This window comes from Nycticebus coucang, chromosome 3, assembly GCF_027406575.1.
Source record: "Nycticebus coucang isolate mNycCou1 chromosome 3, mNycCou1.pri, whole genome shotgun sequence".
Taxonomy (NCBI): Eukaryota; Metazoa; Chordata; class Mammalia; order Primates; family Lorisidae; genus Nycticebus; species Nycticebus coucang.
The window spans coordinates 99456457-99470478 of NC_069782.1; the positions used below are offsets into that span (position 1 = coordinate 99456457).

Sequence of the window (14022 nt, forward strand, 5' to 3'; positions counted from 1 at the left end):
ATGGAGAAAACAGGAGAAGTGATTTGTGTAAGACCACACGGCTCAGCTAGTTGATGAGAGATTCTAGATTCATAACTGAATTCTGATTCACAAATTCACAATTTTTAAGCCCCGATGCCCACAGGACTGTAAGATCCACTAGCAAGAAAAGCGAAGGCAGAGTCCAAACCACACACGTCAGTCTGGCTCTTGGTGGCTGGAAACCACAAGTGCCTACCTGGAATTCTCAAGGAGTGTCAAGCAACTGGGGTTTGGAGAGTCACCTGGGGCCTTTGTGTAAGTCTGTACTTTCTGCTAAGTGATCACAGGTGGGGTGCCTCCTTGTTGACATGTTTCTCTTGAGCTCCTTATTAGTCCCTTCTCAGTTTCTGCCCTGGACTGAGTTTTCTCTTTCCTGGACCTTTGAGTGGCAGGGGGCAGGGGTACAAGACTTGGCCTCTCCTTTCCTTTCTCTAAGCATGTAAATCCTTTCATGGGCCTTCCTTCCTTGTTGGCTTCCTTCCTCCCCCTCCCTGTGCTCTGTTACCTAAGCTGGAGTCTAGAGGTACCCCTGTAGCTCACTGCAGTCTCGAACTCCTGCTCTCAATCAATCCTGCTGCTGTAGCCTCCTGAGCAGCTAGTACTACAGACATGCACCCCCCTGCTCAGCTAAATTTTCAAAATTTTTTTGTAGACACAGGGTCTCGCTATGTTGACTAGGTTGTTCTTGAACTAGTGAGCCCAAACAATCCTCCTGCCTCAGCCTTGCAAAATATTGGGATTTTAGGCATAAGCCACCACCACACCTAGCCCTTTTGTGGGTTTTTCTACCCCTAGTAACTACATAGTACATAATAAAGCAACAGGAACTTCCAATGCCTTGCACTTTCAGTCTTTAATAAAATAAAAGTATGATGGATGTGGTGGCTTACACTTGTAATCTTAGCACTCTGGAGGCTGAGGCAGGTGGATTGCTTGAGCTTAAGAGTTCGAGACCAGCCTAAGCAAGAGATTCCATCTTTACCAAAAATAGAAAAACTATCCAGGCATCATGGTGGTTCTACATATTACTAACTCTTTATTACATATAAGGTAAAAGGCACAGAGAGGTTAAGTAAGGTGCCCAAGATAACACAGCTAGACTTCATGTTATGACTTCAACTGTAAATTTATGTGTAAAATGTTTAAAATTCATTTAATTCTCAAACTGCATAAACTGATGATGAGTTAATTTTCTTTTTTTTTTATTGTTGGGGATTCATTGAGGGTACAATAAGCCAGTTACACTGATGATGAGTTAATTTTCATTACCATTCAAAGAACTGTTCAGAATATGTAATAATCTTAGCTCTCATTTACAGTGTGACTCGGAGAGGTACCTATAGTCCCTGCTACTCAGGAGTCTGAGGCAAGAGGATCTCTTGAGCTTAAGAGTTTGAGGTTGCTGTGAGCAATGATGACGCCATGGCACTCTACCCAGGGCAACAGAGTGAGACTCTGTCTTAAAAATAATAATAAATAAATAAAAGAGGACCTCAATTTCATTGTTCTTTTGTCTTTTTCTGGCTTTTCTCTTAGTCATACAAGGACCCACGGTCCTCTTACTACCACACTGTCCATAAGGAAACCCCAGTCTTCAGTTCCATATTTTTTCTGTGAATTTTAATATTTTTTGCTAAGTGTTTTCCTTCCTATCTTTTATTTGTGAATTTTTTTTTTAAGACAGTCTCGAGTTGTTGTCCTGGGTAGAGTGCTCTGTTATCATAGCTCACAGCAACCTCCAACTCTTGGGCTCAAGCGATCCTCTTGCCTCAGTTTTCCTATTTTTTCTTTTTTAGAGATGAGGTCTTGCTCTGGCTCAGGCTGGTCTTGAACTCCTGAACTCAGGCAATCCAACGGCCTCGGCCTCCCAGAGTGCTAGGATTATAGGCGTGAGCCACCTCACCCAGCCCTTAATTGTGTGTTCTTTTGAGAACTTTCATTTAAAAAATTAAGTACAGTTTTGGACAATAAAGTGATGTTTATACTTGAACCTGTTCTATGTACACATTTTATGTAATAATTTCAAACCATTGATGTTTTACCTGTAAAACAGTATTTTTCCTATTTTTCTACTCCTGGTACATGTGTAGTAAGCTTCTTCTCCCCCAGCCCTATCCTGACTCCTGCCATCTCTGTATCTCCCCCTGCTAGTTTTGATTCCTGCCTGACCACCACGTATACAGTAACTGCCAATCCAACTGGTAGGATTATGCTGTCAGTATAGAAATACCTGCAAGTCTGACACTGTCTTTTATGCACAAAATTTCTTCTAATTCTACTGAAGTGACTTGTCTGATTGAGAAGTCACTGGTAGATCTCTGCTGCTCCCTTAAAATGAGGGGCTTGTATTAAATGATCTCATACTTTTTTTTATTGTTAAATCATAGCATGTGTACATTAGTACAATCAAGGGGTACAATGTGCTGGTTTCATATACAATCTGAAATATTCTCATCAAACTGTTCAACGTAGCCTTCATGGCATTTTCTTTTTTTTTGTTGTTGTTGTTGTTGCAGTTTGGCCGGGGCTGGGTTTGAACCCACCACCCTCGGCATATGGGGCCAGCACCCTACTCAATGAGCCACAGGCGCCGCCCCATGGCATTTTCTTAGTTATTGTATGTAGACAATTGTATTCTGCCTTTAGTAAGTTTCGCCTGTACCCATTCTAAAAGGCACCGTAGGTGTAGCCCCACCCATTACTCCTTCTCCACCCTAACCTCCCCCCCCACTTCCCCTTCCTTGGCCCTTTCCTCATAGTCTTGTGCTATGGTTGGGTTATAGCCTTCATGTGAAAGCTATAATTTAGCTTCATAGTAGGGCTGAGTAAATTGGATACTTTTTCTTCCATTCCTGAGATACTTTGCTAAGAAGAATATGTTCCAGCTCCATCCATGTAAACATGAAAGTGGTAAAGTCTCCTCCATCTTTCTTTAAGGCTGCATAGTATTCCATGGTATACATGTACCACAATTTGCTAATCCATTCATGGGTCGATGGGCACTTGGGCTTCTTCCATGACTTAGCAATTATGAATTGGGCTGCAATAAACATTCTGGTACAGATGTCATTGTTATATTGTGATTTTTTGGTCTTCTGGGTATAAACCTAGTAAAGGAATTATAGGATTGAATGGCAGGTCTATTTTTAGGTCTCTAAGTATTCTCCAAACATCCTTCCAGAAGGAACGTATTAGTGTGCATTCCCACCAGCAGTGTAGAATTGTGCCCTTTTCTCCACATCCATGCCAACATCTCTGGTTTTGGGATTTTGTTATGTGGGCTACTCTTACTGGGGTTAGGTGATATCTCAAAGTAGTTTTGATTTGCATTTCTCTGATGATTAAGGATGATGAGCTTTTTTTCATGTGTTTGTAGATCGTGCGTCTGTCTTCTTTAGAGAAGTTTCAAGTCCCTTGCCCACTCTGAGATGGGATCACGTATTCTTTTCTTGCTAATACATTTGAGTTCTCTGTGGATTCTAAATGATCTCATACTTTTAAAGCCTCTCAAAGGATGCAGGAGATTTGATTTATTGTCTTAATGCTATCAAGAAATTGCTCAGTGCCTCTGAGCAATGTGTAATCTCTGGATCTCAGTCTTCTCCTCTATAAAATAAATGAAAGGTACTCCAGCAGGTCTGAAAAAGTGTCCAACAACACTTTGTTAATGGACTTTGTTAGGAAAAGGGGACTCTGTATTCAAGAAGGTCTAGGAAATGCTAGAGTTGATAAGTTTCTTTAATTCAAGACTTCTCAGAACTTTGCTATGTCAATTTTCCTTCATGACTTTCCAAGTGGGAAATAACAGATGTGTCCCATTCTTACTTGACAATGAAACCCTTTTCCCCAGAAGCATCTTTATAGACTAATAATGTCTTACTATATGCCCTCTACGGCCATTTATTGCAGCAATACTCTCTATTTTTGAATCAATTTCATGTTATAGGTATCTGCTAGTTTTAAGTTCTATTATAACTGTGTTCTTCATGTAGTACTGTTTTCTTTTCCTCATCAAGTTATGCTTTTGATATATGAACTGTATTCTCATCAATCCTGGGTATATGGCCTGCAAAACCATACATCTCATTAGTACTTTGTACAATAGTGTCCAGAACAGGTGCACAGTCTGTTTTTCAGAGAAACATTGCAACACAAAAGGAGCTCTTTAGAGGAAAGAGATGGGACAAATGAACACATACAACACTCCCCTCAGCATTAACAGCGCATGTTTTCATGAAAACTCTAAAATTGTTGACATTTTGATGACTAAATAACATAGTCTTTCCTGTAACAGGACTGCTGTTCCTGACCAAGACTATTAGAACTGAGAGAAACAGAGCTGAGTGGCTCCATGTAAAAGTCTGTGTTTAACATCTGTCATGCTGGAGATCATTAATGTTCAATTGCTTCCTATTGTCTTCATGTTATTCAACTTCATTTCATTGTCATTGCTTCAGCTGGGGATTAATCAATTATTTATGTGAAGACAGGACTTGGAGTCAGAGCAGTCACAATGGGGTTACAGTCTGAATCACTGGTGGGGAGGCAAGTCATGGTTAAAAGACTCCTGATTTGTGAGGGTTTGTTGATACCTTAGTCAAACAGACATATTTGAGAATAATGCTGACATGTCCATATTTCAAAAGGAGGAGGAATATACTTGGTCTTCCTGAAGAATCCAGAAATGAGTCTGCATTGAATCTATTTGGAGCTGGTTCCCTTGTCCTTTGATTTCTTTTGATTTCTCTTAAGAGCAAGAAACAAGTTGAGATAAGAGAATCAAATTAATGGTTTCTCTGTATAAATCAGATCATTGTTATCAATAATGGAAATCATGCTTCCTTATTGTTCCTGAGGGCAGTTGACATGCTGAAAAAACCAAGTAGTATGAAATATTTTCAGCTTTATGAGGTGGGCTAAAATTCTCCACCAGGAATTAGTTTTAAAAACTGCACAAATTGGGCGGTGCCTATGGCTCAGTCCGTAGGGCGCCGGCCCCATATACCGAGGGTGATGGGTTCAAACCCTGCCCTGGCCAAACTGCAACCAAAAAATAGCCGGGCGTTGTGGTGGGCGCCTGTAGTCCCAGCTACTCGGGAGGCTGAGGCAAGAGAATCGCTTAAGCCCAGGAGTTGGAGGTTGCTGTGAGCTGTGTGAGGCCACGGCACTCTACCGAGGGCCATAAAGTGAGACTCTGTCTCTACAAAAAAAAAAAACTGCACAAATTACTTAGATGTTTTTACTTTGCCCATATATGTGCATTATGATTAGTTTTATCAGATCTAAATGTCTAATCTCAGTGATTAGTTATCATCTTTGTGTATGTCCCACAAACATTTATGAACCTGTGTCAGGGGAAATGTAGTATAAATACTGAATAAATTTGCCTGAGTATCTGAATTGATGCAATCCAATTATATAATTAGAATAACATAAAGTTTTATATATACATTAATATATTTTTGTATGTTATGTTATTTCATAGAAAACAGCCAGATCTGCAATAATATTAGAACCTGCTAATTTGTCCCAGTTTACTTAATAACTAAAATGAAAACGCCACTATATTAGTTTAGCATTATGCAAAGTTGTCACACCTTTTGACAAAGCTATATCTTCCTTATACTAAACTTCTGATATATCTCATAATGCCAAAACCAACATCTTCACACGAATTATTTCTAATAATTTAAAAACCTCCATTAGGTTTTTGATATGTAAGCTGTCTGCTGATATGGGAAAAGACAGACCAAGCTTTTCCCCCTACCCCCACCGTGTTATTCTTTTAGGGACAGCCAGGCCACTCCAGATGGTGTGTTAGTTAGTGCTGGACATAGCTTTGGAGAAACTTCAACAGACTAAGGCTGTAATGTCAGGATTTTGCTGTGCGTCGCCCCCTCCCCCCTGCAGTTCCCAGGGTAGGAAGGTGCTGAGATAGAAGCCGAGGGACGCCCGCCCACCTGCCGCCACCTGTTCCCTCCTTCGGCCCTTTGCTATAAATTCTCCTGCCTGAAAAGATTCATCCAGCACTCTCCGACAGCTACTGCGCTTTAGCTCTTTCCCTATCTGAGCTTGGGGAAGATTTCATCTTCCTGAAAAGGAGTCTCGGGCTTTCCCAGAAGACTCGAAAGGCCTTCCCCGAACCAGCCACGCCAAACTCTCTTGCACGAAGCTTTCTTTCTCTTTTTCAACTTCACCTTGAAAAAATGACTGTCTCTTGAGCATCTCAATTTCCCCTAAATTTGGGCAAGCGAAGAGACATCAACCTAGTTATCCAGCAGGACAGAAGGCCGAGTCCCACACACCCCTCCTGTAAACTGTTTGATTGCACGTGAGTCGCTCTGTTTATGACTTATTTGCTAAGAAGAGCCACGTTGGGAAGCGGCTGGACAGACAAGTCCACGCGGGTGCTGAGCGGGCGGCTGAGCTCGGCGCCTCGCTGCTTCAGGCCGGGCATGAAGTCCTGCAAGCCCAGCGGTCTGCCGGCCGGAGCGCGCGCCGCGCCCCAGTGCGCGGGCGGCGCCGAGTGCGCGGGCTCGTGCGCCGGCGCCGGGCGGCTGGAGAGCGCGGCGCGCAGGCGCCTGGCGGCCAACGCGCGCGAGCGCCGGCGCATGCAGGGGCTCAACAGCGCGTTCGACCGCTTGCGCAGGGTGGTGCCCCAGTGGGGCCAGGATAAAAAACTGTCCAAGTACGAGACCCTGCAGATGGCGCTGAGTTACATCGTGGCTCTGACCCGCATCCTGGCCGAGGCCGAGCGCTTCGGCCCGGAGCGGGACTGGGTCAGTGTGCACTGTGAGCACTTCGGCCGCGACCACTACCTCCCTTTCGCGGGCGCGAAGCTGCCGGGCGACAGCGAGCCCTACGGCCAGAGGCTCTTCGGCTTCCAGCCCGAGCCCTTCCAGATGGCCAGTTAGGGCGCGGGCTCCGCCGGCTGAGCCGCCCAGGGATCGTAGCCGCAGGAACTTGCGCTGACCTACAGTTGTTAAGGATACTTTCTTCCGATATAATCATATTAAACGTTCAGGTTCCCTTTATTCCCAACACCAGACCTATGGACGCAGTAATTTTATTGCCTTTCTTTTTCCTTCCTCTGTATTTTGTAGATGTCATTACTGGATCTTGTGAATGATTTTGATTGTGTAAAAATAATGCCCTGTTCCCGTTTGGGGGGCTATTTTGAGGGAAAACAATCTTGAAAAAAAAATAGGATTAGGCTATTTGCTGTTCCGGTCCTCAGAGAAGTAATCACGTTCTTAAACTTTGTAAGTTTGTCCTTTTCCGGTGAAGTTACAGTATCCATACTTGTGTATGCTCAAAACAGAGCTACCTTCCTGTCGTGTAAATACGTTTATGCGTAGTGCGTGGTCTGTGCATGCGTGATGTAGAGTCAGGTGCAGGACATGGGTATGCGTGCTCTGTATTTTTTTAAACTGTGTACACAATATTAAAATATGGATTTTGTAAAATATAAATAAAAACGTGGGTTTGTTTTTCATGACGAGTACCCTGCTAGTTTCCTGTTGGCATTAAAGACCTATTTGGGGGTGATGCTATAAAGGGTGTCCCAGAGTAAATATGTGGAATGTTTAAAACTAATTTACACTGATTGGCAAATGTGCTCGCCGTTTTGCAATATTTTCTCAAAAACCTGATGAGAGTGCAAGTAATTTGGTAATTAATTTCAACGTTTTCTCTGTTAACTTGGAAATACATATTTTTGTGATTAAAAACGATTAAGTTGAGATATGTAGCTTTTAATTAGCTAGCCATCCAGTTCGTCAGTATTTTATTTTCTTTTAAGCAAATTACTATATATTTTTTTTAAGAGACAGAGTCTCACTTTGTCACCCTCAGTAGAGTGCTGTGGCATTACAGCTCACAGCAACCTCCAGCTCTTGGGCTTAGGTGATTCTTTTGCCTCAGCCTCCCTAGTAGCTGGGACTACAGGCGCTGCCACAACGCCCGGCTTTTTTTTTTTTTTTGCAGTTTGGTCAGGGCCGGTGCCCTACCCACTGAGCCACAGGCACCGCCCAAATTACTAATTTTTTACGAATATCAAATATATGTGTGTATTCCTATAATGTATACATATATACACAGATATGGGAATAATTAAGCACATGTGTTTTTAAAACTAGAACAAATAAAAAATACTGCCTTTGGAAATGATAAGGTCATGTTGAACAGTAAGGTCTTCACTACCATCAAGGTTAATCAAAATGAGAACAAATAATGCACATTGTATTTCCTTGCACTACTTTTATTAGTTTACCATTACATGAATAAACCAAGTCCTTAATGTAAAGAATGACTTGGTGGTAAACAACACTGCTTGTATTTGAGAGAAGGTCTTACTCATAATTAGGAAAAGCAAGACTCTAAGTTATCTGTTCATTTGGAATTTGTCATAAGTCAACAAAAACAATAATGACATTTTCCAGACCCCTTTTTATGGATTCCAAAGCCTAATCTCAGACACAGCCTCCCATTTGCAATTGTCTACAGAGTCTTCATTACAATTTTTATTTTCTTAGTTATTCTTATCAAAATCCATTTGGTTTGTCGTCAGGGAAAGTGCCTTCCCCATCCCATGTATACACTTAAACTTAGAAAATCACAAGTCTATCTCTAGAACCCCCTTGGGAAATTGATGTGGAATTTTCCTTTCTGTCTGATGGCTGTTTTTTTTTTTTCTTGTTGAAGTTTTTATTAAATGGTTTTATTGATATTTTCCTTTTAAACAAATTTAAAAGCAAATATTGAGGAGAGGATGTATAAAAAAGTAGAGTAGGCCAGGTGTGGTGGCTGACATTATAATCCTAGCACTCTGGGAAGCCAAAGCAGGTGGATTTCTTGAACTCAGGAATTGGAGACCAGCCTGAGCAGAAGCGAGACCCCATCTCTACTAAAAATAGAAAAACTAGCTAGCTGAGTGTTGTGGTGGGCGCCTGTAGTCCCAGCTACTTAGGAGACTGAGGCAAGAGGATCTCTTGAGCCCAAAAGTTTGAGGTTGGTGTGAGCTGTGATGCCATATCACTCTACCCAGGGCAACTGAGTGAGACTCTGTCTTAAAAAAAAAAAGAAAGAAAAGAAAAGAAAAAGAAAAATGAGCCAGGCATTGTGGCAGCTACTGGGAAACCGAGGCAAGAGGATCCACCTGAGCCCAAGATATTGAGGCTGCTGTGAGTTACAATGATGCCAGTCCACTCTACCCAGGGTGACAGAGTGAGATTCTGTCTTGGAAAAAAAAAAAAAGAGAGAGAGAGAGAGAAAGATAAAGAAAAGAAAAAGAAAAGGAGAGCAGTAGGGAAAAATATGACAATATAAACCTTACATTAAAATCTGCATACTAGGGCGGCACCTGTGGCTCAGTGAGTAGGGCACCAGCCCCATATACCAAGGGTGGCAGGTTTGAACCTGGCCCCGGCTAGCTAAAACAGCAATGGCAACTGCAACAAAAAATAGCTGGGGTGTTGTAGCTGGTGCCTATAGTCCCAGCTACTCGGGAGGCAGAAGCAAGAAAATTGCTTATGCCCAAGAGTTGGAGGTTGCTGCAAACTGTGACGCCATGGTACTCTACCAAGGGTGACAGAGTGAGACTCTGTATCAAAAAAAAACAAACAAAACTTCATACTATACAGTGTTACTCAGCCATAAAAAGGATAAATTAATTGCTTTTGCAGCAATTTTGAAGGAACCAGAGACCATTATCCTAAGTGACGTATCTCAAAAATGGAAAAACAAACACGTATGTGGTCTTTAATAGATTGGAACTAACTGATGGGCATACAAGTGTATACAAATGCATACAGAGAAGTAGAAATCATTGGAAATCAAGTGGGGGGAGGAGAGAGGAAGAGGGGGCAAAAACCCACCTAACAGGTACAGTGAACACTATTTGGGCGATGGGTACATTTATTTTTTTATTTTTTTGAAACAGAGTCTCACTGTGTCATGCTCAGTAGAGTGCCGTAGCATCACAGCTCACAGCAACCTCAAACTCTTGGGCTTAAGTGATTCTCTTGCCTCAGCCTCCCAAGTAGCTGGGACTACAAGCACCCATCACAATGCCCGGCTATTTTTTGTTGCAGTTGCCATTGTTTAGCTGTCCTGGGCTGGGTTCGTACCCGCCACCCTCAGTGTATGTGGCTGGTGCCATAACCACTGTGCTACAGGCACAAAAAAAAAAAAAATACTTATATATATATATTTTTTTTTTTTTTGAAATAGAAAATACCCAAGCCTGGGGCCCCCACCTCAATAATAGATTCAACTTTTCTGGGGCCAGACCAAAGCAATGACATTCTAAAAACACTCCCCAGACGATTTTAATGGGCTGCCAAGATTGAGAACCACTTAATTAAATAGTATCTACTATGAAATCATTGACATCATTACTAAAAACTGGTATACTTATTTCCTATTTTTTTTTAATTTTAGAATATTAAGGGTGTATAAATGTTTTTGTTACATTCATCACTTTTGTAATGCTTAAGTCTGGGCTGTACGTGTGCCCATTACCTGAATAGTGTTCATTGTGTCTGTTAGGTAGTCTTCCCATCCTCTGCTTGATCCAATTAGTTTTACTTCCCTCTGATATATGACCTGTCTTCTCTATTCCCCATTCTCCTCTTTGGTCATAAACAACAAGTGGTTGTAAACTTTAATGAGTATTTTATTGAATTAACGTGGGACTTTTGTATTGCTATTTCAGACTGGTATTGTATCCCTAAAACATCTGAGCTGAAGGAAAATTATAGTCCTGTGTTGCTTAATGATGGGATACATACTGACAGGTGATTTCATCATGCAAACGTCATAGAGTGTTTTTACACAAATCAGCCCACTACATACTTAGGCTGTATGGTATCGTCAATTGCTCTTAGGCTACAGAGCTGTACAGCATGTAACTTTACTGAGTGCTATAGGTGATTTTAACATGATGGTAAAAATTTATGTATTGAGGCGGCGCCTGTGGCTCAGTGAGTAGGGTGCCGGCCCCATATGCCAAGGGTGGCGGGTTCAAACCCAGCCCCGGTCAAACTGCAACAAAAAAATGACCGGCCATTGTGGCAGGTGCCTGTAGTCCCAGCTGCTTGGGAGGCTCAGGCAAGAGAATTGCGTAAGCCCAAGAGTTAGAGGTTGCTGTGAGCCGTGTGACGCCACAGCACTCTACCAGAGGGCGGTACAGTGAGACTCTGTCTCTACAAAAAAAAAAAAAAAAAGTATGTATTGAACATATAAAGGTACTGTAAAAATGTAGTATGAAGGATAAAAAATGGTAACCTGTGTAAAACACATACCACGAATGGAGCTTGCAGAACTGGAAGTTGCTCTGGATGAGTCAGGGAGTGAGTGGTGAGTAATTGTGAAGGCCTGGACATTACTGTACACTGCTGCAGGCTTTATAAACACTGTACACTTAGGCTGCACTAAATTTATTATGAAACTTTTTCTTTCTTTAGTAGTAAGTTAACCTTTGTTAGTAATATTTTACTGTATAAACTTTAAAAATTTTAAAACTTTTGTAACAGCTTAAAACAGAAATACATCATACATCTGTACAAAAATATTTTTTCTTTTTTTTTTTTTGAGACAGAATCTCACTTTTTTGCCCTGGGTTGAATGCTCTGGTGTCATAGCTCACAGCAACCTCAAACTCTTGGGCTTAGGTGATCCTCTTACCTCAGCCTTCTGACTAGTTGGGACTACAGGCACTCACCACAACACCTGGCTAATTTTAGAGATGGAGTCTTGCTGTTGCTCAGGCTGGTCTGGAATACCTGAGCTCAGGCAATCCACCTGCTTTGGCCTCCCTGAGTGCTAAGTTTACAGATGTGAGCCACCTCGCCCGGCCCCAAAATATTTTCTTTATATACTTATTCTAAAGCTTTTTAAAAACGCTGTTTAATTATTTATTTAGTTTTTTACTTTTTCAACAGTTTTGTTAAAAACTAAGATACAGAGTTGTGGTTTAAACAGGGAATGTGTGGGCAGTGCCTGTGGCTCAGTCAGTAGGGCACCCACCCCGTATACCTAGGGTGGTGGGTTTGAACCTGGCCCCGGCCAAACTGCAACAAAAAATAGCCAGGCATTGTGGTGGGGGCCTGTAGTCCCAGCTACTCAGCAGGCTGAGGCAACAGAATCGCCTAAGCCCAAGAGCTGGAGGTTGCTGTGAGCTGTCGACGCAAGGGAACTCTACCTAAGGCCACAAAATGAGACTCTGTCTCTAAAAAAAAAAAAAAATTCATGTAGTAAATATGTAAACCAGTAGTACAGTCATTTACTGTAATCATCAAGCACTACGTGCTGAATGTACTTGTGTGTGCCACACTTTATATGAATGACAGTGCAGGCTTGTTTATACCAGCATCAGTACAAATACTTGAGCAATAGTCCTGTGTTGATGTAATGTGTTGATGTTACGTCATCAACGATGTCACTGGGTGATGGGAACTTTTCAGCTCCATTATAATCTCATGGGACCACTACTGTTTATGTAGTTGACTAAAACATCGTTATTTGGCACATTATTGTTTTGGAAAGTGAGAATTTATCCATCTCAGATACTAAGTATATTGTTTATTTTTAAATTTCTGTATATTATCGTATGATGTCTTAACATCTTAAAAGCCTTTCTGGCTGTGGCAAGACTACCTCTCCCAGGGATAGCCCCCAAAGCAAAGGGCTCATAGGTGGTGTGCTTTTGATACCCAAACTAACCAATCTAGAACCAGACTTCTTCTTCTGATCCTATACACCGCAGGAGGCAATATCCCTCTGCCTGAATTATCCCAGGGCCAGGTACCAGTCAACCAGGGATCACTTCTTAGAGCCCACCAGAATTATTTACACTAGCCTCCTGCCCTGCCCTGCTTTTTTCACCAAAACCCCAATAAAGGCCATGGCCTACGCTCTTGCCTCGCTCCAACCCCTTCTGCCCCTGACCAAAGCTGGTGCTTTTCCAGGTGACCCGAATGGCATGCTGTGCTTCCCATCAAGAAGACCTATGAGTACACATAATAGAACTCAGAATATTAAGTTTGGGACCAAAAAAACTCCTAAAAAACAAACAAAAAAAGCAAGACAAACCCAACAACTAATTGAGAATAAATGAGATTTTATTTAGTGAATAAAGAAACAGTCCATCACATGCTCTAAATCGCCCTTAAAAGCGTCCAGGTTAAATATTGATTCTAGTTCTTATTTTTCTTCTTCTAATTGCAAAGTTTCCAAACAAAACACAACTCCAACCAATCTTTAAGAAAGTGTGACTTGGGAACAGCAACAAACGTCATGGTGAGATGACACGGTCTGCAGGATCTAGTACTGTACATCATCTGGCGAAGGACATGATTTATGCCCACAGATATTTTGGCTTAACATTTTGGATCACTAGTTTTCAGCTCCACAGAGCATCTTAACATGCATGATCAGGAGGCACAGGAATAAAAGTCAAGGTCCATTAATTGCTTTCTAGTAGTAGAGGCAAAAATACAGTTCATGTAGTTAACATATTTCAAACTGGCTACTATAATGGCTTTTGCATTAAGATTTCAATAACTGAAAAAGTACTTCAGAAAATAAGTTGACTCAAGCTTCCTGAGATGGAAGCATAATGTTTGTGAGCTTTCTTAGGCCTGGTATGTTTTCAAGTGGAAAAGAACTCATGCAAGAGAACAAGGAAAAGAGTGAAGAGACGTCATTCAATGCCGATTGAATTAAGTTAGCTATGGGTGCTCCTTACTTAGAACACATGTTCATCATTTGTCAGTATTTGTATGAATCAATAGGGTTAAATTCAGGCTTGATGTAGCTGAGAAGGCAAAAACAGAGACTGAAGAATATGCTCTTTTGGGGGGTTCATATCTATTAGTTTTTTGGTTCTTTTTTTTTTCTGAGATGGAGTCTCACTGTCACCCTCAGTAGAGTGCTGTGGGGTCCCAGCTCACAACAACCTTAAACTCTTGGGCTTAAGCGATTCTCTTGCCTCAGCCTCCC

General features: G+C 41.7%; 1 protein-coding gene across 1 annotated transcript; it reads left to right on the plus strand.

Annotated features, from left to right (window-relative positions):
- The first annotated feature begins 6441 nt into the window (after nucleotides 1–6441).
- Nucleotides 6442–6935, plus strand: ATOH7 (atonal bHLH transcription factor 7). The gene has a single exon (XM_053582286.1). The coding sequence runs from the start codon at nucleotides 6477–6479 to the stop codon at nucleotides 6933–6935; it is 459 nt and encodes a 152-aa protein (XP_053438261.1). The 5' UTR covers nucleotides 6442–6476.
- The last annotated feature ends 7087 nt before the right edge of the window (nucleotides 6936–14022 follow it).

Excerpts from the sequence above, each read along its gene's own strand:
- ATOH7 (XM_053582286.1), top strand. The coding sequence starts at position 6,477 with ATGAAGTCCTGCAAGCCCAGCGGTCTGCCGGCCGGAGCGCGCGCCGCG.